Source organism: Ursus americanus, chromosome 5, assembly GCF_024610735.1.
Source record: "Ursus americanus isolate L20-20 chromosome 5, mUrsAme1.1.p, whole genome shotgun sequence".
NCBI lineage: Eukaryota > Metazoa > Chordata > Mammalia > Carnivora > Ursidae > Ursus > Ursus americanus.
In genome coordinates this window covers 77153919-77178222 of record NC_142131.1, presented here as the reverse complement: position 1 = coordinate 77178222, position 24304 = coordinate 77153919, and the positions used below count along the sequence as shown (strand labels likewise).

Genomic DNA, 24304 nt, shown 5'->3' with positions numbered 1-24304 from the left:
AATGGCTACTCAACCACCCACAGAACCAAATAAAACAAAACCTAAATGCGGATTCCCAGTACACACTTTTTACAAAATCCTGATCATCTGCTATCAGGAGAAAAATAAGTCAATCTGCTTCAAGAGAATTTACTGGGCAGGGAAAAACTGCTGGATGACAGATGCCTAAATACACTGTAAACCCGCCACGGTACCGTGTACTCATTCTTGTGATTTTTTTTTAGAGCAGAGTAATAATCTCCTGAGACCTGGGAAGTCTCTATCAAGCAAACGTGTCACTCACTGAACAATGAGAGGCTTGGTATCAAACATGAAGGGTTTGTTGAGCTTCGCAGAGATGGCGTGATGCTTGGCCCGAGACATCAGCACAAGCCCTTTATCACCTGGGAGCTTCGTTTCCTTCATTTCATCTACCTCCCACTTTCCTGCAAGACATCAGAAAAAAATTCCACTCCACTTCCTGATTAGACCTTTGACGAGCTCTTAAACAGTAACAAGCAAAACTCCAAGGTGGGCACATCTATCATCCTGGCCAATTTTTAACCAATTCCATTTACCTATGGCATACACGTGACAAGTACTAGGATCCAGTTTTTAAACCTGTAGCGTATTCACTTCATCTGTACCTGGAAAGACCTTCCATTTCCAACAGATACCACACCAGGTGACACACTACCTCTCCATTTGATGGTGTAAAGCAGTCAACAGATCTAATCCTATGAACACATAAGACAGCAAAGCTTCCAAGGAAAAATCTTAAAATGTACACATATTCTTTTCAAACCAGCCTTAAGAGACACTATAGAAAACACATGTGAAGTCTGTCTGCTAGTCTACATAAATCAAATGGAACTCTCACCGTCATATTTGGCAATTTCATCATCAGTGTCATCTTTCTTGGCTTTGGATAAAATCCACCTGTAATTAAGACAAACCCCCAAAATAAGATTTAAATGACAGCTGGCCTGTGAAAAGAAACAACGTAAATACTAACAAAAGCAGGATCTATCCAACTCTTCTTAGGCCACTTAACCACTCTACTACTTTTAACTTTTAAATCTGCAGCACAAACTGTAATACATACTATTCAACTCACAAACCTGTAAGAAAAAGTACCAAACCCATGAAATAATTCCACTTTTTTTTTTTTTTTTTTTAAGATTTTAGTTACTGAGAGAGAGTGAGCACACACAAGCGGGAGGGAGAGAGAGAATCTGAAGCAGACCACGCACTGAGCCGGGAGCCCGATGTGGGGCTCGATCCCATGACTGCGAGATCATGACATGAGCTAAAACCAAGAGTCAGACGCTTAACTGACTGAGCCACCCAGGAACCCCTCCACTTTTTTTAAGACTCAAGAGAAAAATATTTCTCAGTTCAAAAGAACAATATATAGGGTCAAGGGGGAAAGAGAAATGGAAATTAGACCCACATATTCTAAAAAACTTTTCCAAAATGGACATGTTCTAAACTCTCCTAAATGAGCACAATCACTGGGGACATAAAATATTTAAGACATTTTACCATACAAAATGCTATCCAAAAAGGAATCCACTATCACATCTTATTTACATGATGTTTGCCTCCAAGACATTTTTCCCTGAGAAACACTTACCCTGACAGAGTTCCTCTGTCAAAGGAATCAGCAAAATACACTTCCCCCGTTGGAACTGGAGCTTTATAGGTGACCTGTGTTAAATATAAAAATGTATCAAGCATTGCAATTTTCAGCATGATTCCCTTCTTGGTAAGATCTGCTTTCAATTATCCCAAATTTGTATAGCTGGCTCGTGAATCAATCTATATAATTTATCACTGGCAACATATAAGAAAGGCTGCTATTTTAGCTGACTTTGACTCCCCTTGGAAAAGGATTCAAATTTACCTTCGTCCTCTGACTGTCTCAAGAGGTAAAACAAAGAGATACAAAGACCACTTCCAACCTTTGGAGACGCAGGAGCGCTGGTATCTGGTTTTGATTTGGAGTCTTCTACCTCTTCAATAACATCATCGAGGTCATCCTCAATATCAATCATATCATCATCGTGTCCCTCATGAGCCTGAACAGCAGCAGTTCCCAAGACCAGTAACATACACAGCAACCACTTCCCTTCCATGATCTACACATAAAAAGAGAGTAAAATCCGCTAAATGTTCTTGCTTCCTTTTAAACATTTTGTAAAGATCACGGACCCCTCTCTTATTTTAAAATTATGGCTTTCAAATCAGAGCTAAAAGAACTTTATTGTGACTATTTCATTTTATAGATAAGGAAAGTGAGCCCAGAGAGATGAAGGGGTTTTCCTAAAATCAGTTAGTTAAAAGACTGAATTTCAAGAAAATTTCAAAATGAAACTCAAAATGATTGTCCCCATATAGCATATCACGTTGGCTACCGAGACCCAGGGTGTCCGAATGTAATCTCAAACTAATTTCTTGCATTTACAAAGAGTTTGACAATGGACAAAAGCCTCTTTCGTGTATTAATTTACAATGACATGGTAACAGAAGAGCTAAAGAGCCTCACGTTAAAGATTTAATGTAGATATTGTTCAAAGATCATCAAGGTTAGATATGGTTTTAAATTAGTGTCTTAAGCCTCAACAAAAATATTAAACCAAGGACCAGCTACTTTTATCTCTTATTTTTTAAACACTTAAGAGCCCTGTGTATTGGGGCGCCTGGGTGGCACAGTGGTTAAGCGCCTGCCTTCGGCTCAGGGCGTGATCCTGGCGTTATGGGATCGAGCCCCACATCAGGCTCCTCCGCTATGAGCCTGCTTCTTCCTCTCCCGCTCCCCCTGCTTGTGTTCCCTCTCTCGCTGGCTGTCTCTATCTCTGTCAAATAAATAAATAAAATCTTTAAAAAAAAAAAAAAAGAGCCCTGTGTATTGTGTTAGACTGTCATGGGTGGTAGTGGGTCCTCTTTCCAAGGACCACCGATCGAAAGATATAAAAGCTGAGTCACATGGAGGTACAACACGATTCAATAGTATGTAGTACAGTTTCAATTCTGCAAGGTGAAAGGAGTTCCAGAGATGGATGGAGGTGATGACTGCACAAGTATGTGAATATACTTTATGCCACAGAACTGTGCACTTAGTAATGGTTAAGACAGTAAATCAACAACAAAAATTAATCTTTAAAAAAGATAGTAAATCTTACGTGTTTTTAATTCAACAAAAAAAGATTTAAGGAAAAAACCTGAGCTTAATATTTTTGGTCTCTTGTTTACAATGGAGACCTTTATTTCTCAGGCAAAATAAAAAACAAAAACAAAACAAAACAAAAAAACCGGAAGAAGAAAAGAAAGAAAACTGAAGGAGCTCCTTGATAAACTTTGAATGGCCCCAATTCATAACTAATGCTGCCATTTTGACTGAGTTTCTAGAAAAATGTAAATCAATTTATTCTAATGCTCAATTTAATGCCAAATTCCTTATAAACTCTATAATCCTTTATAGTGAGTAACCAAACACAAAGAACTAGATTTTCATGCATCACTAGTGGTATTTCTTTTTTTATGCATCTTAGGACTGTGTTCACAAAAAGAAAGAAGGTAGAGACTGGATTACTAATACTTAGCATTTAGTGCAGAAAATAAAAGTGCTAAATAAAATCACTTTATGAATGATTTTCCTTTCCTAGGACTGGTATTAGTTTTTAGAAAAAAATTCTTAATGTCAACATTCTGCTTCAGTTTCCTACATACTTAAAAAATACAAGTAATCTCTCATTTATTCACTGGAAAGACCTCTGTTTTCTGCAATGGCAAAGCAATATTCTGTTTGATTTACAACTTTCTCTCTGAAACTAAACAGGCTGACTCAACCCTTTTATCTAAATCAATTTTATACAACTCCCAAGTTCTCTCTCATAGAAACAAACCTGGGTGGCTCAGTCAGTTAAGCATCTGACTTTGGCTCAGGTCATAATCTCAGGGTCCTGGGATAGAGGCCAGCCTCAGCCTCCACGCTCAGCATGAAATCTGCCTGTCCCTCCCCTCTGCCCCTCCACCCCACTGGTGCGCAGGCTTTTTTCTTTTTAAAGATTTTATTTATTTTGAGAGACAGTGCACACAAGCAGGGGGGAGGGGGAGAGGGAGAGAGAGCATCTCAAGCAGACTCTACACTAAACATGGAGCCCCACGCGGGGCTTCATCTCAAGACCCTGAGATCATGACCTGAGCCAAAATCAAGAGTCGGAGGCTTAACTGACTGACCCACCCAGGTGTCCCTAAAAAAATAAAATCTAAAAAAAAAAAAAAAGAAAAGAAAGAAAAAAAGAAACAATGCTATAAATAGTGATTAGATTCCCAGGTATAAGCTACAAAATCAAATTAGCCCCAAACACAGCTCAAAGAATATACAGCTAAAACTTTTTAAAAAATAAATAAAATGTGCTAAGACTAGTAGTAACTGAAAGTACAAAATCAATGGATTACTTAGGACTAAGTACTGGTGCTGGAACACCACTGTGTGAAGGAAAAAAGCTGATTCGGGAGATGGTCTGGTGGGCTACCTACTTACCTTTAGTAAAGGTAGGACTGATTTTTTTTTTCTCAGTAAGTTTTAATGTGTTGACAGATTGCTGCTATGGACTGAATTGTATTCCCTTGCCAAAATTTGCATGTTGAAGCCCTAACTCCCAATGTGGCTGTATCTAGACACAAGACCTTCAAGACAGCACTTCAGGTTAAGAGGTCATAGGGTAGGTAGGGCCCTAATCCAGTGGACTGATGCCCGCATAAGACACCAGGAGTGTTCATACACAGAGGAGAGTCCATGTGAGGACACAGCCAGATGGCAGCTCTCTGCGAGCAGGACAAACGTCCTCACCAGAAACCAATCCCAACCACACCCTGATCTTGGACTTCCAGCCTCCAGAATTGAGAGAAAATAATTCCCTATTGCTTAAGCCCCTGCCGTGGTATTCTATGTGGCAGCCCGGGCAGACTAAAACAGTTCTCCTCCGGTTTTTTAGTACGACGTAGAGCTGTTTCCCAAACTGAAACGGCTTTTGGCATCTCGCAGCGGCCTTGCTGAAACAGACTCCTGGGGCTCAGTCCGAGTTTCTGATTCAGTCCAGGCCTGGATTTTCACCTTTCTTTCTTTTTTTTTTTTTAAGATTTTATTTTTATTTATTTGACAGAGAGGGAACACAAGCAGGGGGATTGGGAGAGGAAGAAGCAGGCTCCCAGCAGAGGAGCCTGATGTGGGGCTCGATCCCAGAACGCCCTTCCAGGAACCACCCTTTGAGAACCACTGCTTAGGGTTTATGAAGAATTCATCTGTGCTCTGTTTTCCAGTTTATGAAGCACTTTCATGTACACTGTTCATGTAAACCTTCCATGAGGTATTACTCTCATTTTATTTTACCTATTAGGAATCGAGACAATGAAATCAAAATAACCTACTTATTATCACAACCAATAAGTGAGACTCAAGGAATTCAAACCCTGTATTTCCGTTACACGAGACAGAATGCTACTGTGTAGTTTGCACACTGAGAAAGTAGAAGAGAACAGAGGACAGGAAGACCAGGCAAGAAGCGCCTTTAGGAGGAGTGATCTGGAGCGGGGAGGTTCAGATAGCGTTAGTGAGGGCAGAGCAACCGCAGAACAGCGAGCCCAGGCTGTGGACCAAGGAAGAGGGGGAAAGAAGGCAGGGGAGGCAGAATGGTCCCAACTGAAAGGAAAACCGTTTTCAGAGAACAGAAGGCTGGCTACCTGTCCTATCAGGAACAACAGAGGAAGTCTCTAGCAAGCTTCAGAAAATGCACTTCTCTCCCACTGCCATTTCCTACATACTGGGGGGTGCAGAACCTGGTGTTTTAGGTGAGAGAAGTGCGCAGGCGTTCATCTGTTCCTTTCACATTATCCAGCAGGTTGAGGAACCCGTGAGGAATAAGTATCGCCAAACCACGCCTCTCAGAGCTCTTACACACACTTACGAGAGCCTTACCCACTGCCAGCTTTACATACGCTGCGTTAACACCAGTACTTTGCCAATACTCCCCCAAAAATGCTATAGCCAATAGGTCTATTCTAGTTCTACGAACCACTAGTAAGTCAGCTTAAATGTTCCAAGTTTTGTTAGAGATTTGCCCATACTTACAAACAATTCAACAATATGTTTTAAGGTGACCTTAATTCTCTGCTTTGTTAATGAAAATAAAACATTACCAAGACACAGAATCCCCCCATCTTCTTTCAGTCCCCCTACATCAAATGGAATCCAAAAGGTAGCACTGACTGGATGGGTATTTACATAGGATGTTGCACTACTGTGCTTTCTAGAAGAAAACACAGGAGAAAATTTAGGTGATCTTGGGTTTGACGATGAATTTTTACGTACAACATCGAAAGCAAGATATATGGAAAGAAAAATTGCTAACCTGGATTTTACTAAAATTAAAAACTTCAATTCTGCGAAAGACTTAAGAGAATTAAAAGACAAATCAGTTGAGGAGAAAAAGACTTGGAAAATACATATTTGATAACAGACTAGTTTCCAAAATGTACAAGGAACTCACATTCACCAATAAGAAAACCACCTAGTTACAAAACGTGCAAAAAATTCTGAACAGATACCTCACCAAAGATATTGAGATGGAAAATAACCATTATGAAAAGATGCTCAATATCATTTGCCATTAGCTAATTGCAAATTAAAACAAGATACCACCATGCACATATTAGAATGGCCAAGAGCCAAACACTGGCAAGGGTGTGAAGCAACAGGAGCTCTCCTTCATTGCTGGTGAAAATGCAAAGCGGCATACCCCCTCTGGAAGACAGTGTGGCAATTTCTTACAAAATAAACGGAGTCTTACCATGTATTCAGCAATCACGTTCCCAGGTACTTGCCCAACTGATCTGAAAGCTTACAGACGCACAAAAACCTGCACACCAGTATTTCTAGCAGCTTTATCCATAACCACCCCAAACTTGGAAGATCTAAAATATCCTTCAATAATAGCTGGATGAATAAACAAAGTGCAATGCAATATTATTCAGCAACTCAAAGAAATGAGTTCTCAAGCCATAAAAACACTTGGATGAATTTTAAATGCAGATTGCTAAGTGAAAGAAGCCAGTCCGAGAGGGCGATATGTTGTATAACTCCAATTATAGGACATTCTGAAAAAAGCAAAACTACAGATATGGTAAACAGATCAGGGGTTACCAGAGGTTTGGGGGGAGGTGGTCAAGATGAATATACATCAGCACGGGGGGGATAATGGAGCCAGTGAGACTACTCTGTAAGATGCTACAATTATGGATAACATAACCCATGAAACTTCACAGCACAGAGAGTGAATCTTAATGGATGAAAGTTTCAGAAAATCATTTAGGAGGTCGAGTGACCCAAGGACAGCACGCAGGATGTGACAAACAATCTGTGACAGATATACTAAACCACTTCACTGGAAGGGGTGGAGGGAAAAGATGCTGACCTATGTAACTTCAGAAACAAGTGGAATCTGTAAACTAGACTGTGCGAAAGCACTTTTCTAGCTGATAAGTTATTTCCCATGGGTGTGCAGGTTAACAATCCTGATACTGCTGTCTGCACACACTGGAGCTAAACAAGTGAGTATATGGGTGGTGGGAGCCACTTTTCCACTACTGGGTGAGGGAACGGACAGACAAGCATGGGAAAGAGGCTGGAATAGCCCCTATGGCAATGGGAGCGAGCTGGAAAGAGGTATCAGTGCAAACGCATGTTGTGGCTAATTTACAGAGGGTTACACACAGTAGTATTTATAGATATGCACATATATGCCTATTAGTATGCACGCGTTTCCTTGCTGTGTCACCTGTGAGGGCCTAGAAGAAATTACACCCCAGTAGCAATAAATATACCTAGTACCAAGATCTTGACTTCTTTTTGAAGACTTTATTTATTTGACAGAGAGAGAAAGCACCAGTAGGGGGGAAGTGCAGGCAGAGGGAGAAGGAGAAGCAGATTCCCCGCTGAGCAGAGAACCTGATGTGGGGCTCGATCCCAGGACCCACAGATGCTTAAGCGACTGAGCCACCCAGAGGCCCCAAGATCTTGATTTTTAATACCACCTCCCATTAAAAGAAACAGGGCCCCTTGGAGAAATGGACAACTCTAGAACTGGGGCAGGAAATACACGAGATGAGCCTGAAACATCATGCAGGGCCAAAAAAGAAGTGTTCAAAAAAGAAAACAAAAATAAAACACCCATAATGATACGGGGGTGAGGCGTATGTCAAAGGAACACAAGAAAGAGTGCCCAGTGGCCAAAGCGGAACAGTGTGAGCAACAAAATAAGTGGTACTGGATAATACCCCAAAGTATAAAATAAATGTCCACGGATCTATACTGACACAAATATATGAGTAAAGAAATAAATGGGGGAGGAGACACAAATTTCCAATGCAGAAACATTCTAACTAACCTCTGCAGCTCCTCCTCCTTCAAGGAAGGAGAGCCTAATTCCCCACTCCTTCCGTGTGGGCGGCTGCACAAGGTGACGTCCTCCCAAAGAGCACAGTACGGGAAGGAGGAGAGAGAGGAACTTCACACTGGAGACACCTGGCAAAAACCATCTCACCCAGGGGACCAAGGTCAACACCAACAGTAAGAGGTCATGTTGATAGTATGTACCCTTGACACAGCGTGATGAAAAAAGGACTTTATCCTCTGCGGTCTTCCTCCCAAAAATCCATATCCCTGGTCTAATCATGAGAAAAACACCAAACAAAATCCCAATAGAAGGACATTCTACAAAACATCCTAAACCAGTAGTCTTCAAAAATGTCACGGTCATCAAAAACTAAGGAAAGTCTAAAGAATGGTTCTAGCCAAGGGGAGCCTAAGGAAATAGGACTAAATGCAACGTATCCTGGAACAGAAAAAGAACAGTGGGTAAAAACAAAGGAAATCTGAATTAAAGATAACTTTAGTTAATATATATATATCAATATTGGTTCATTAATTGTAATAAATGTACTACGCTCATTTAAGTTGTTAATAGTAGGGGAAACTGGGTGTGTATCATATGGGAATCCTTTGTGCTATCTTCATAATTTTTCTGTACATCTAAAACTGTTCCAAAAATTAATTAAAAAAAAAAAAAAGGGATGTTCCACGATTATGCCTCAAAAGGTGATCTCCCACCCCTTCAAGAAAATCCTGGGGCTGAAATATACCACAGGAATCTAGTCTAGTTCTCCTTTTTGACAAGACTGAGGTCCAGAGACCAACTTGCCAAAAATCACAGTTATTGGCAGAATCAGGACCAGAAGCCAAGGTTCCTGCATCCCAGTGCAGTGCACCCTACTTGGTAATTCTACAAATGCTTCTGTCTGAAAGACATAAGGTGATTTTTCACATATTTTAACACCTGGGAGGATTTCAGAAGGTCTTTTTCTCCCTTTTAAAGTCTTCATTTGTCTTTACGCGCACAGAATCCTAAGTAGAAAGCAAACTTCTACTGTCACTTTGCTTTCCTGATTTTATGATTTTTGATAGGAAATACATAACAAGGAGTTCAACAACAAAGCAAGAATGCTTTTAGAAAACAAACAGCACACTCCCCCCCCCCCCCTCAACTTCCCCAAAGCCACAGAGCAAGCGGTTCCTAGATTTGGAAGGTTCAGGAGTAAAAGTGAATAAAGAAATTACCTTTAAACCAAGAAACATTTTCCTGTGATAAAGAAACGTTGACCACATGTGCTAAAATTCTCTTCTATTTCACAGTTCATGCTAAGATGTATTAGCTCCTCCAGGGCAAGGTTTCCCGCATCCCTGCATGCCAGTACAGTAGTCCGGTCCCCCACCCCCGACTTTAAGCCATTATATTCTTGAAGCACTTCATTTTCTGGTTTCTTTCAGGGGCCATCTCTCCCTGTCTCTCATTTTCATCACCGCAGGACTCTTACCTGAAACTCTACAGCAAAGCCCCTCTGAGCCAGCGTGCAAATGCTGGGTGGATGCATAACCAGTGACTACCTACTCGGTGCTACAGGAGTCTCACAGTGGGCCGCTTAACTGCCTACCTTGGTCAAATGATAATCACTACAGGCATGGACCTCCAGGACAGCCAGCAACCAAAAAACAAAAGCTCAAACATCAAAATCTTCTTTAAAATTTTGAATCTACTGACGTGGACAATTTGTCTCAAACATACCCTTGAGTTATATACAAACGTGAGTTTTGTGCAGCCCTGCCTTATGATATCCTTTAATGTAAGCAAAGACTAAGTCAGTAAAACCAATACTATAGGGGCCAACACCGTATGGTCCAAGTTCTGATTTCTGTTGATCTAGAACTCAATCTAAAAACAAAACCTATGGGATGCCTGGGTGGCTCAGTTGGTTAAGCACCTGACTCCTGATAGGCATCTGACTCTTGATTCCATCTGGGATTCTGATCTCAGGGTGAGATCGAGCCCCGATTCAGGCTCCCCATTCAGCAGGAGTCTACTTGAGATTCTCTCCCTCTCCATGCTCGCAAGAGCATGTGCTCTCTTTCAAATAAATAAATCTTTAAAAAATAAAGTAAAAAATTAAACCTACAATATCTAGGTTCTACAGAAATCGACAACTGCATATCCTTCAAATCCTCACCAATCTATCAACTAGACTTCTGATAAAAGCTGGGTGGCAGAGTTCAAGAGTGTTTTCTGGCAGTCACAGGCTTAGAATGGGAATTATGTATTACAAAGGGGTTAAAAGAGAAAATGCAGGGGCGCCTGGGTGGCTCAGTTGTTAGGCGTCTGCCTTTGGCTTGGGTCATGATCTGGGGGTCCTGGGATCGGGCCCCAAATCGGGCTCCCTGCTCGGCAGGAAACCTGCTTTTCCCTTTCCCACTCCCCCTGCTTGAGTTCCCACTCCCACTCTGTCAAATAAATAAATAAAACCTTTAACATAAAAGAAAAGAAAAAAGAGAAAGAAAATGCATCTGGTGCCCATCAGAAACCCTGGCTAGGGGGCGTGGCTCAGTCGTTAAGCGTCTGCCTTCTGCTCAGGGCACGATCTCAGGGTCCTGGGATCGAGCCCCATATCCGGCTCCCTGCCCCGCTGGGGCCTGCTTCTTCCTCTCCCACTCCCCCTGCTTGTGTTCCCTCTCTCGCTGGCTGTCTCTCTCTCTCTGTCAAATAAATAAATAAAATCTTAAAAAAAAAAAAAAAAAAAAAAAAGAAACCCTGGCTAGAGTGAAACGCTAGACCAATGTTTGTTGATGGCATCCAATTCCATGAGTGCCAAGTAGATATCAAATATGAAAAAAAAAAGTTGGTCTCTGACCTTCAGGAACTCAATCTATAATATGGTGTCCATAAAGTCTGGAAACATAAGGGCCAAGGGGATTAAAAAAAAACCCTGGAAACATAAAAATGTTTTATCGATTAAAAGTGACCTTGATGACATTATGCACACTTGCCTGTGTTTTCAGAGTTTATGAATGTACTGTAGTATTAGTTCTACAAATCAATTTTGGGGGGTTTTGGGGTCAATATCAAAATAAACTCATAATATTATAACCTATCTTTTCTTTATCGAACTTGCAAAATATACACAGGTTTTTTAGTACCACTTAAGACTCATGCTAGTATTCTCTTTCTACTAAAACAATGCCAAAAAAGTAACAATTTCAAAAATGAATTCCCAACATAAAATTGCATAGAACTATATACAGACACACACACAAGCGCATGTAAATCCTGGGAAATTATGAAAAACGTCTGTAGATTGTACCAATGTCAGTTTCCTGGATTCGAGATCGTACTATAGTTATGTAAGACGCTACCACTGGGTGGACACCTGGGTGGCTCAGTCAGTTGGGTGTCTGACTCTGGATCTTGGCTCAGGTCTTGATCTTAGGGTCGTGAGTTCAAGCCCAGCATTGGCCTCCATGCTGGGCATGGAGCCGACTTAAAAAAAAAAAAAATGCTACCATTGGGGGAAGCTGGGTGATGGGTACCAGGGACTGCTCTACAATTTTTGCAAATTTTTACAGGTCTATAATTAGTTCAAAATTAAATGCTTTTTAAAATGACATATACTGGATCAACAAATATGGCACTTTCCACTTAAGAAAAGTTGTCCAGAAATCAGCTTTAAACTGACCTGCCTCTGTAAAGCACAAAATTATAAGGAAGTCAGATATGTGAGCTGTATTAGAAATTGAACTTGAAGAGGTCAAGTCTTTCTCTTTTCCTTCCAGTTTATAAGGGTTTATGTTTTTGGTCATCAAATGTAATTATCTATCTATATCCAGGCCATAATATCTCCACCCTCTGGGTTCACATGGACAAACATATGTAAAGCCAAGAAAAGAGGAATGAAACACATGGACATTTATACTATACACTTGTAATATACAAGATTTCTGGCTTGCTTCCCAATCTCCCAAGGACAGAGCAAAAAGTCCAGCTCGCTCAATCTCAGGGACAGGAGTCTTCAAGAGCACCTAATCTACTCACTTTTAATACTGCAGTCCACTCTTCAACTTTTAAGAGAGTGAATTCATTTTGACTTCTAGAGACAGAAATTTCCTATCTTAAAACTGATGATTCAGAAAAGTAATTCCTGATAACCCACGGCAGTACAGTGCACATGGATGGTATAACTTGTCAGGTCAGAGAAGCCTGGGCTCCAGACTCCCCTGCTCCTCTCTGGGCTCCCAAGAGTCTTCTTTCCCTATTTTACAGATGTGGGTAATAGTACTACTGGCAGAAAGGCCTGCTATGAAAATAGAAAAAGATAATACAAAGTCTACCAGAGTCCAGTACTTTATAGCAAATAGTTTGTTCTCTGACATACACTTAGTACAACCATAGTGAATACACCTTCAATTCTCACACTAGGGATTCCTCGGTGGCTCAGTTGGTTAAGTGTCTGCCTGCGGCTCAGGTCCCAATCCCAGGGACCCTGGGATCGAGTCCCGCGTCGGGCTCCTTGCTCAGCGGGGAGCCTGCTTCTCTCTCTGCCTGCCACTCCCCGGGCTTATGCTTGCTGTCAAATAAATAAATAAAATTTTTTAAAAAAAATTCTCACACTAGACCCATAGGTCTAATATGCCTGCCTCCTCCTCCAACCTTTTTCAGCAAAGCTGAATAATTTTGCATAGCCAGAAAAACTTGCTTTCTTCCAATCATACTGTATGGTTTCTTAACTCTTCCTTGCAATGGTGTCTCTACAATTTTAACATTTGCATATAGAAATGTCCATGTTTATCTGTGATTTTTCCTTTGTCATTGATTATTTCCGTTCATGAATTCTCCAAAATTCAATTTATTTTTGGTTGTTATTCTGTTCTCAGCACATTCTGAAAAAAGACAATCCCAATTATTTTACTACATACATTTAATAACGTACATGAGACTTCACCCGAACACATATCTTATTTAACAGAAACAGACAATTCTTCACTGAATTTCAGCAAATCCAGACAACCACTTAGATCAACTTTAGGAATGGGCACACTAAAGAAATAGTAAATTTGTATACCCTGTAAGGCACAAAACTTTATTCTCAATAAGGGTCTATTTAAAAAAAAAAAAAAAAAGATCTTTAAACAAATGGAGGCTTAAATTATTTTTTTAAGTTTATTAAATTTAAATTTTTATATTTTATCTTTTTAAGTTAAGTATTTTTTTCGTAAGAAATATTGGTCTGGGGCACCTGACTGGCTCAGTCAGTAGAGCATGTAACTCTTCATCACAGGGTCATGAGTTCAAGCTCCATGATGGGCACAGAGCTTACGTTAAAAAAAAATACATATATATTTTGGTCTCTGGTTTTCTTTTCTTGTGAAGTCTTTACCTGGTTTTGGCATTTACAGAATATTGACCTTACGAAATGGGTTGAGACGTATTCTCTCTCTTCTATTTCTCAGAAGAGTTTGTGGAAGAGTTGGTATTAATTCTTCCCTAGGTTTCTGAATTCACCAATGAAGCCATTTGGTTCTGGGTTTTTATTGGTGGGACTTTGTTTCTTAAAAGAAATTAGGAAATTTCAACCCTAATTCCTGCAATCCATCTGAAATTAGAAAGAGGAACAGAAGAAAACCCCAGGGGGCGCCTGGGTGGCACAGCGGTTAGGTGCCTGCCTTCGGCTCAGGGCGTGGTCCCGGCGTTATGGGATCGAGCCCCACATCGGGCTCCTCTGCTGGGAGCCTGCTCTTCCTCTCCCACTCCCCCTGCTTGTGTTCCCTCTCTAGCTGGCTGTCTCTATCTCTGTCAAATAAATAAATAAAATCTTTAAAAAAAAAAAAAAAAGAAGAAGAAGAAAACCCCAGGAAGGGATTATTTGTCTCTTCATCAGGTTGAGGAAGCTCTTTCTATTCCAAGTTTGTTGAATATTTTTATCATGAAAGGGAGCTGCATTTTGTCAAATACTTTTTTGTCTACCGAAATGTGGTTTTTGTCCTTTATTAATGTAGTGTGTTATATTCATTACTGTATGTTGAACTAACCTTGCATTCCTGGGATATATCCTGGTCATGGTATTATAGTCCTTTTTATATGTTGCTGGATTCCATTTGCTAGCATTTTGAGGGCTGTTGCATCTATTTTCGTAAAAGATAGAGGTCTACAGTTTTCTTGTGAAGTCTCTGGTTTGGTATCAGAGTAATATTGGTCTCAAAGAATGAGTGGGAAGGGTAATCTCTTCTATTTTTGGAAGAGTCTGTGAATGACTGATGTTAATTCTTGGTTAAGTATTTGGTAGATTTAACCAGTAAAGCCATTTGGTTCTGGGCTTTTCTTTGTGGGACTTGTCTCTTAAAAGAAGTTAAGCTATTTTAAATAATTCCTTCAATCCATGAGAGATTAGAAAGAGGAACAGAGAAATGACCTAGCTAATGTTCTTGGTTGTTCAAAAAAAAAAAAAAAAGTTATTATTTTTTTTTTAAAGGCAGCATGTAATAAGAAAAGAGGCAGTCTTTCTTTCATGCAGGTTATCCACTCATCTATTAATATACCCTTCTCAAAATGTTGGTCTTATAGGGTACTTAGGTTGTCTAATTTAATCCTCACAAGAACCCCAGGAGGTATGATCACCCTCAGCTGACACAGGAGAAAACTAAAGCTAAGAGAAATTACAGAAACCGTCCGAGGTCACAGTTAGACATGTAGCAGTGTTTATGAGCAGGAACCCAGAAGTCACAATCTCTCCTGGACTATCCAGTAACTTGGTAAACTGAGTGAACTACTAACTTCAGGGCCTCAGTTCCTTCATCTCTTAAATGAGATTACCACCACTATATACTTCTTCGGGTCGTTATAATGCACGTGCCTGGCTTACAGGATATATGCCAACACTAGCAGTGATTTCTACTATTACTAGGCGTTGCCCAGTGATTCCATGTAAGTTTTAATGGTTCTAAAACTCGAAGTTTTAAGGCAAGTAAGAAATTCTAAGTTTTAGACTGGAAACAAACCAGTTAAAAGGGATTTGATTCCAGTCAGAGATGAACCACTTTACTTTTTATACCTTCTGACTGCATTACACAAGCATCTAGACAAAAAGTAAAAGCATTTAAGGGGGGGGAGGAACTACATAAAACATGACCTTCATTGTGAATGCTCATCCATTTAAAAATATATCTACACTACCTTGTATACAGTTTTGAATTTTGTTTTCATTGACTGGAACACCACCGGTTTTTCCATAGCACTTTCTTTTTTGCTATAACCTAAGTAGGTTTACCATGTGAATACTCAAAACATTGCTCTAGAGCCTCTAAATTAAAAAAACAAAACTCTCCAAATAGGTTTCATAGCTCACAGTTAAACTTAATTTAAAAGCACATCTGTTGCAGTTAAAAAAGCGACCAACCAGCAGCACCTTCCTGATGAAGTTCTACAGCAAGCTATATAGGTTACAACTATGTTCGGGCGCTTTTATTTTTCCTAGGAGTTGTCATGGGCTGCCTCTTCTGTCTGCACAGTGCAGCACACTATTCACGGTAGTTCCCTGTTCACCACCTTATTTGTCCCTCCCAGTAGCCCCCGAATGCTGAGGCCGCCAGGAGACTTCCCATTTCCATTTTAAAGATGGGGAAACCAAGGTGGTTCATAAGGTAGTTACTTACCATGCTGGGCCTGCAATTCAAGACTCTGCATTCTGCTTACCAACTGTCACTTTGTCCCTGAAGCTATCTCGCAGGGCAAAAGTGAACTCTCACGAAAGGATGCAACAGCACGATTGCCAAAACGGCTGCCAAAACGGCTGCAACAGCTTCTGCCCAAACGTTTACCTCTCGTGGTTCTTGGAAGATAATGTGTTAGATGAATTGTCTGTCCGGTTAAGATAGGTGGAGCGGGAGGCTAACACCCATTTTCAGATAGGTCAGAAAATCTGTCGTTGTGCGACTCATTCACTCCAATACACACAGTTCACTCCAGCCTTCTCATGATCCAGTTACCAGGCCTGTTGGCTTGTGTACCCTGGCTGGTGCAAAGAACTCCCACACAGCGCTTTACCTCTGTTCCAAGTCTGCTCTAAGTATAATTACAGCAAGTGCACAACATGGCAGGGATTCTATACACGACCCTCAAACAATGCGGGAAAAGCTCACATACAGAATGATTTCAAAACTCAACGCAATTCTTCTCTTAAAAACAACAAAAGTCTGTTCATTAAAAAATTAAACAAAACGTTCCGTTTCCTAAATTAGAGGTAAAGAGACTTAACCGTGGCTCACCTTTGTCCTCACAAGCTTTTAATATTCAGCTCAGTTTAACTTCCCTCAACCAGCATTCACGTGTGCCATGCCCAGCAGCTGACCCACTAGACCAGCTCTCCCTCCCATTACTGTAAATGTAGCTTCAGCCAGAAACCAATATTGCACTGTATGTTAACTAAAATTTGAATTAAAAATAAATAAGTAAATGTGTCTTCAGATACTGGGAAACAGGACTTAATTCAAAGCGCAGGACGTGAGTGTAGGGGACCAACAGCATTTGGATTATAATAACTTATTGCAATCATTAATTACCCAACAGTTAATATGTGTCACACTTCCCTATCTTATTGTACACCCAATTTAATTCTAACAACTCCATCAGGTATGATTATGCTCATTATTTGGGGAGAACTAGGACACAAAGGGTAAGTAAACTGCCTAAATTCACACAACAACAAATGGTCCATAAAGGGCTTGAACCGGGGCCTTAACCTTAACCCCTACACCAAAACTGCCCTGCCCTCAACTATAATCCCAATCGTGATCATAAAATTAATGGCATGACCTTGGACCAGTCATTTCATAGCTCTGGGTCTCCGTTTCCTCCACCATAAAACGCCATGCCCTCTGTGAGCTTTTGGGTACTTTCCTGCTTTTAATAATGTCCACTGCATCTCCGCATGGATTACTCCCCACCCCCAAATAGGTCTAAATGTTAAGACTGAAGTTTTCCAACCAAGGCGTGTTCTAGCACATTCTCCACACTCTTGGGGGTGCTAGAGTTCATTCTTCGCTCTGCGGTTTTATTTTCCAGTATTGAACCTGTAATGCTAATCCCAGACATTCCCTCTCGGTCTGATACCACCTCTTTCCACTGCTAGGAGGGCCGACTAGGCCCGATCCCACTCCAGACCCTTCCCTGTTTACTCCGACCCACCTCGCGGCTTCCCAGGTAGCCAGTAAAAAGCCTCAGAAAGCACTAGAAGCAAAGCCATAGGAAGAAGTTAGCTACCCAGAGGTCAAGGGAGGCTCTAGGGCACCTGCCACGCCTCCCGACCCCGGCGGCGCGGCCTGGGCCTGGCTCCCCACACCAAGCTACCCGGGCTCGGGCCTCGTCCCTCACGACTGGCGCGTCTGCTGGGGCCTGGGCCCTCAAACCCAGCCCGACCCCCTCGGCCCGGGCCACGCCCGGCCCTTCGGCCGCCGCGCCGCGCACCCAGGCCCCCCGAGGTCCTCACAGGCCCGAGGACACGCAAGGGCCTCCTGTCTCACCTCGAGTTTTACGGGGACCGCCGGCGGTGCCCGCGCCTCCACCCGCCCGCACACCTGGCCCCGCGCTGCAGTGGAGACAGCGGCAGAGGCGGCCCGACCGTCACGTGCCGCAGAACCAAGAGGCCTCGGCTACCGCTGCTGCCGCGCGAGCGAGCCCCACCGCGCGAAGCCCGGCCCTGCGTCCGCCCCTCGCTCCTGAGTAGCCAGGGCCGGCGCCAAGTCCCGCCCCCACGCGCAAGCTCCGGGATTTGGTTGGCCGCTGCGGCCATCGCTCTATGCACCTTCCCATACGCCCCCTAGGGCTATTCTTCGTGGAGTGTGGGGACTGGCTGGGAGCGAGGCAGGAAGTGGCTGTTGGTTGGGCGGGAGGGAAGGGGGCGGGACGCAGCGGAATCGGGAACCTCGGGCGCGCGCGCCCTGGGGCGGGGCTGGCCGGGCAGGCGTTCCGGCGCCCGGTTGCCCTGGTGCCTTAGTGGGCCCGCTGCCCGGCGTTTCATCCCCACCTCTTGGGTGCCTACGCTGCCGGTGCCTGGACCTGGCCTCCGGGATGGGTATCCCGTTCCCTTTGCTTGGGGGACAAATGGCAGCCGGGAGAAGGGGTGGGAGATCCGCTGGGCCATGGGGAAGGGCCAGTTCCCGGAGACGGCATGTGCGGGGCCGGGATGGAACCCGGCGCGGGCTCCCCGGCCCGGCCTGGCGTTGACTGCACAGCGCTGTGTAACCAGGCGCCACCGTTCCTGCAGAGTCATCTCTCTGGGCGCAGCAGCCTGCCGCCTCCTTACCCAGCAGAGTCCAGAATACTATAACCCAAGGTTATTTCCATTTTCAGTTTGCGATGTTTCCTTAAATAAGATGAAACGTAAGGGCACGGAGACAGACTGACGGCTGGGTGGAGAGGAAAGGATGGGAAGATTTCAGACACATCACAATTTTTGTAACCCCCTTTAACACATCTTCAGTTTTAATATGCTGAGAACCTCAGAAAATGGAGATGGTCTATGGTTTTTCTAGACCTTTATAGATCCTATAAAGGACCGCTTGTTTGGAGACCCAAAGGCTCAATCTTAGGATGGAAAAAACTAGAATCAGCAGGTGTGTCGCCTATCCAAGGAACCAGCATTATTCCCTCCTGCCACTTGGAAGGAGAAAAGAGGAGTCAGAGTTCGGTGTTTGTCTGAGTTTAGTATTCTCCAGTTCTTCAACCCCCAGATCTATGTAAGAGAATTTTACTTCTGATATTCCGAATGCCACATGTTCCAAACAATGAGCTTAAAATGTAGTTATAGGAACTGTATGTGAGCAAAAGAGCTACTCCAGTAAAGGTGCTAAAAGGTAAAGAGAAGGAGCGCCTGGGTGGCTCAGTCCGTTAAGTGTCTGCCTTTCGCTCAGGTCAGGATCCCAGGGTCCTGGGATCGAGAGCCACATCAGGCTCCCTGCTCAGCCGGGAGTCGGCTTCTCCCTCCACCCCTCCCACTGCTTGTGCTCTCTCTGTCAATTATAAATAAATAAATGCATACATAAATATATAAGTAAATAAATCGTCAAGAGAAGGTAATGAAGGGGCACATGAGTGGTTCAGTGAGACCAGCGCCTGCCTTCGGCTCAGGTCCTCATCACAGGGTCCTGGAATCGAGCCCCACATCGGGCTCCCTGCTCAGCAGAGAGCCTGCTTCTTTCTCCCTCTCCCTCTGTGATCTCTCTTGCTCTCACTCTCTCTCAAATAAATAAATAAATATTTTTAAAAAATAATTTAAAAGAGAGAGAGAGAAGGTAATGGAGCTTTGAGTTGGGAGGAACTGCTTTCATCTAGAATGGACAGGGAAAGAGCTAAGACCTGGTAGGATATGCAGCATTTCTATAGTTGGAGAGTTGGAGGAGAGTTGAAGGTTTCCTTACGTGAGGGAACATCATATGCAAAGACAGGAAAATGGGTAGAGTGTGTTTAGGCTGGAGTGTTTTTAAAGATTTTATTTATTTCTTTGGCTGGAGAAAGGTGTCAAAGACTGTTTGGCTGGAGAAAGGTGTCTAAGGAAGAGTGTTTTGGCTGGAGAAAGGTGTCTAAGAAAGAGTGTTTTGGCTGGAGAAAGGTGTCTAAGAAAGAGTGTTTTGGCTGGAGAAAGGTGTCTAAGAAAGTGATGGGAAGTTAGCTCCAGGATTGGGTTCGGGGCAGGCCTTGAGGGCCGAGCCAAGGAGTCTGCAGGGAGATGGTTTAGATTTTAGATTTTTATTTTAGATTATTTTAGTATTATTCCAGGGAGGTCTGAAAGACAGAGAGACTGTGAGGCCAATTAGGAAGCCACTCCTTGGAGTTGATTTAAGAGCAGGGTCAGGGAATGGCAGCTTGTATAGAAACAAAAGCATTAAATGTTGACACTGAAGAATGGCCCATTGGACTCAGGAGGCTAGGGAAAGAGGAATCAAAGCCAACACGGGAGTGTGAGCCTGGGTGACTAGAGGTGAACGGAATAACCCCCCAAAAAGAGGGAATTCAAGCTTGGCTGATCCTGAGGCTCCCGTCTGGTCTCAAGACAGAACAGGACTGGAGATCCTGCTAAGAGTCCTGCTGGGGATTTTTTGGTTAAAGCATAATGTTCTTCAAAGGAGAAAGCAAGGCATACCTGGGTGGCTCAGTCAGTTAAGGTCATGATCCCAGGACCCTGGGATTGGGCCCCAAGTAGGGCTCCCTGCTTCTGCCTCTCCCTCTGCCACTTCTCTTGCTTGTGCTCTCTCTGTCTCAAAGAAATAAATAAAATTTGGGGCACCTGGGTGGCTCAGTCATTAAGCGTTTGGTTCGGCTCAGGGTGTGATCCCGGAGTCCTGGGATCAAGCCCCGCATCAGGCTTCTCCGCTGGAAGCCTGCTTCTTCCTCTCCCACTCCCCCTGCTTGTGTTCCCTCTCTCGCTGGCTGTCTCTCTGTCAAATAAATAAATAAAATCTTAAAAAAAAAAAAAGAAAATCTTTAAAAAAAAACACACACACAAACAAAAAGCAAAGAAGGAAGCAAAGGACAAACCCCAAGGAATATTTTTCCCCCAATTTAAAAGCAGTCACTGTTGATTAACTGACCAGATTACAAAAATAATCACTGTAGAGACCGCAGTTCATCCTTCTAATAAGTCTGCTGAACTGGTCTTCCCTGTTGCCAAGTCTCCCCCCTCTAAAATGAATGGTCCTTTTCTTCTTTCCACGCATGGAGGTGATCTTTTGAAGGGCCCCAGGAGGTCGTTTGCTTCTCTGAAGTGTTTTCCAACTGTGAAGCTCTCATGAATCAGATCTCCACGAGGATAATGCCGTATTTACCAAGAGATGGAGAAATCCAAGTGTTATCTGTCGGGGCACTTGGCTCCTTATTGATTGTGCCATAACCACACCTGTGGATTTGTTCATTTTCTGACTTAAGCTTCAGGTACCTGCTGTGCAGTATGTGGTTCCGCAAGTGAAAAGTGGAAAGGAGGCTTTTTAATAACATGTGTATGTTATTTTTTCAATAAAGAATCACCTAAATGGGGGCGCCCGATGGCTCAGTTGGTAGAGCATACGACTCTTGATCTCGGGCTTTTGAGTTCAAGCCCCATGTTTGGTGCAGAGCTTACTTAAAATCACATAGATGCCCGCTTTTGTATTTAGTTTTAAAAAATAAAATGTTTAAAACTCACCGTAAACAAAATTGTTGACCCATCCGCCCTTCCTATCCAATTGCTTCTTATAACTTAATCTGCCCCTCTATCCTATCTGCAAGGCCTCCCTCACCCTTGCTGATCCCCACCTTCCCTTGCTTGAAAGAGAAGGGGGGCACTCAGCCAGAAGGGGCACCCTACATTCCTATTCAGTTCTTTCTCAGGCAGTAACCAGCCTCCAACCTGTGGCTATCTAGAGGCCCACCCATAATCACCATATTAGCATAAACTCAGGGGTGGCTGAAAGGGGCTTCTTATGAATAACAACAGACCCTCCTAGGGCGCTTGGGTCCACAGATGGTTAAGCGTCTGATTCTTGATTTCAGCTCAGGTCCTGATCTCAGGGTCCTAAGATCAAGCCCTGAGTCAGGCTCCACGTTCAGTGTGGCGTGTGCTTGAGATTCTCGCTCTCCCTCTGCCTCTGCCCCTCCCCCTGCACTCTCTCTCTCTCCCTCTCTCAAAATAAATAAGTAAAATCTTTTAAAAAAAGAAAAAAGACACTCCTATCGCTCCGGAAATTCCAAGCATTTCAGGAGCTGTGCACCAGGAACCCAGAACAAAGACCCATTTTTATTATACTACCGTTCCCTCCTAGAGATTCCCAGCCCATCCCTACCACCAGCCTCAGGCAAAAGCTGACTTGATTTCTGTTACTAGGGATTTTTCTTTTCTAGAGCTTCATATAAATAGAACCATATAGTATATAATGTTTGGTGGCTGGCTTCTTTCAGTCAACAAATTGTTCCAAGATCCTCATTTATACAGTAACATTTATCGTGAATTTGTTCCTTTTACTTGCTGAGTAGTATCCGTTGTATGAGCATGCCAGTTTATCTATTCATTCACCAAGGAAGAGTTATCTGGGTTGTTTCCAATTTTGGGCTGTATGGTATAAAACTGCTACAGACTCTTTGTACAGTCATATCTTTTAATGTTATCTTATTTTTTTTAAAGATTTTATTTATTTGACAGAGAGAGACAGCCAGCGAGAGAGGGAACACAAGCAGGGGGAGTGGGAGAGGAAGAAGCAGGCTCCCAGCGGAGGAGCCTGATGTGGGGCTCAATCCCAGAATGCCGGGATCACGCCCTGAGCCGAAGGCAGACGCTTAATGACTGTGCCACCCAGGCGCCCCTAATGTTCTCTTAATAACCTGACATCTTGGGGCACCTGGGTGGCTCAGTCGGTTAAGCATCTGCCTTCAGCTCAGGGCATGATCCCGGAGTCCCAGGATTGAGTCCTGAATTGGGCTCCCCCCTTAGCGGGCCGTCTGCTTCTCCCTCTGATCCTCCCCCTTCTTGTGCTTTCTCTCTCAAATAAATACATAAATAAAATCTTAAAAAAAAATAACCTGCCATCTTCCATTTTTCTTGGTTTACTACCACAATTGGTAGTTTCGTCTTCCTGTTGCTTCCCCAGACTGTGGAGTGAGGTGTTGTTGAAATCTTGCACATCAAAAAAAATCTCTGTATTCTACCCTCACGTAGGTTTTTTTTTTTAACTTGATTGACGTATAATGAACATACCATAAAGTTTGCCCATTGTCAGTAAATGATTCAATGATTTTTAGTAAATGTATAAAATTCTACAGCCATTACCACAATCCAAATTTAGGATATGTCAGCCACCAACGGCCTTAGCACCTCTTTGCAGTCAATTCCCAGCCAACCCCAGGCAACCACCGAATGGCTTTCTCCCTCTAATGATCTCCCTTTTCTAGAGAAATCACATAATGGAAACATATTGGGGGGGGATGGGGTAACTGAGTGATAGGCATTCAGGAGCACACGTGATGTGATGAGCGCTGGGTGTTATAGGCAACTGACAAATTATTGAACACTACATCTGAAACTAATGATGTGCTCTATGTTGGCTAATTGAGCTTAAATTCAAAAAATAAAAGGAATAAAAATAATAAGTGAACTCATAAAATATGTAGTCTTTGGAATCTGACTTCTTTCATATAGCCTAATGTTCCTGCAGTTCATTCAGGAAGCAACATGTATCAGGAATTCATTCCCATTCATTGCTGAATAATATTCCATTGCATGGATATGCCACAATTTGTCTATCCACTGAACAGCCAATGGACCTTCAGATTGTTTCCAATTCAGGGCTATGAACATCAGTATATGAGTTTTTATACAAACATTTCTATTTCTCTTGGGTACAACGTAGGAGTAGAACCACTGGCTTATGTGGTAAATTTATGTTTAGTTTTAGAAGAAATTGCCCGGTCGTTTTCCAAAGTAGTTGTTCTATTTCACAGTCCCAGGTCAGAGCGTTTCGATTCTTCACAGCATCACCAACACCTGCTCTTGTCTGTCTTTTTTGTTGTAGCCATTCTAGTGGGTGTGTAAGAGCAACTCGCTGTGGTTTGTTCCAAATGCAGTGAGCCCCCTCTGTCTGTGGAGCTGTTGGGTGGTACAGCCTGCCCGGTCGTGGTCGGCTGCCCTGCTGACCAGGCTGGGGGAATGTGAGCAGCTCTGGGCAAGAATGCCACAGACTGTCCTCACCCCGAGTTCAGTGGTTTTTCATGGATAAACGCTTCTCAGTTCCTCCTTTGCTTTTGGTCAATTTCCTTTTTCTCCAATTTTATCACCGTTTTCTGGAGATAAATTGTTGATCTTCTCACTTCGTCAGACTGCTATCCTTGTATACTTCCAGTTGAAGATTTTTTCCTCTGTATAT

At 42.9% G+C, this 24304-nt stretch overlaps 1 protein-coding gene across 1 annotated transcript in view; it reads right to left on the bottom strand.

Annotated features, from left to right (window-relative positions):
• Positions 1–18098, bottom strand: part of CANX (calnexin) — a 32354-nt gene extending 14256 nt beyond the window's left edge. Inside the window, exons 1-5 of the mRNA XM_045794984.2 lie at positions 17939–18098; positions 1944–2120; positions 1616–1689; positions 860–918; positions 284–425 (exon numbers count right to left, since the gene is read on the bottom strand). Of these exons, the coding sequence (XP_045650940.1) occupies positions 284–425; positions 860–918; positions 1616–1689; positions 1944–2117 (449 nt within the window). The 5' untranslated portion in view covers positions 2118–2120; positions 17939–18098. The remainder of the gene's footprint in view (positions 1–283; positions 426–859; positions 919–1615; positions 1690–1943; positions 2121–17938) is intronic.
• Positions 18099–24304: the final 6206 nt, after the last annotated feature.